General features: G+C 52.6%; 1 protein-coding gene across 1 annotated transcript in view; it reads right to left on the bottom strand.

Annotated features, from left to right (window-relative positions):
- EMH_0100740 (uncharacterized protein) overlaps positions 1-413 on the bottom strand; it is a gene marked incomplete at both ends in the record, with an annotated part of 766 nt that extends 353 nt beyond the window's left edge. Inside the window, one exon of the mRNA XM_013494567.1 lies at positions 54-413. Coding sequence (XP_013350021.1) covers positions 54-413 — 360 coding nt within the window. The remainder of the gene's footprint in view (positions 1-53) is intronic.
- Positions 414-625: the final 212 nt, after the last annotated feature.

The following is a 625-nucleotide window of genomic DNA, read 5'->3' on the forward strand; positions in this document are numbered from 1 at the left end:
GAGACAGAAGGAGACAGAGAAGGAGACAGAGAGAGACAATAGAGTATCCTCACCATATTTTCTTCTTCAGCATCTGCTGCTGCTGCTGCTGCTGCTGCTGCTGCTGCGTGCTGCTGCTGCAGCGGCAGCAGCAGGTGCTGCATGCGCAGCTCAACAGCAGCAGCAGGAGCGACGAGGACCGTCAGCAGCACAGAATTTTGCTGCTGTCTTTTATCCCGCAGCAGCAGCGAGGTGACCCCAGCAGCAAGAGCCTCAACCACCCACTGCTGCTGCTGCTGCTGCTGCTGCTGCAGCTGCTGCTGCTGCTGCTGCTGCTGCTGCTGCTGCTGCAGCAGGCCAGAAGAAGAGAAGGGGGGGAGAACACCACCAACAGGAGGAAACACCCGGCATATAGAAGGGTCCAAGCAGCTCATTATATACTCACCTGATACACAAAACCCTAAACCCTAAACCCTAAGCCCTAAACCCTAAACCCTAAACCCTAGACCCTAAACCCTAAACCCTAGATTCCTGAGCCCTAGAAGCAGCGGCGCATCCATCTGCAGTTCTTTCGCATTAATTATAGATATTTAATAGAGATAAAATTAGGGTTTAGGGTTTAGGGTTTAGGGTTTACGGTTCTCTC

Source organism: Eimeria mitis, genomic scaffold (genome assembly GCF_000499745.2).
Source record: "Eimeria mitis Houghton genomic scaffold, Emh_scaff12015, whole genome shotgun sequence".
NCBI classification, from domain to species: domain Eukaryota; phylum Apicomplexa; class Conoidasida; order Eucoccidiorida; family Eimeriidae; genus Eimeria; species Eimeria mitis.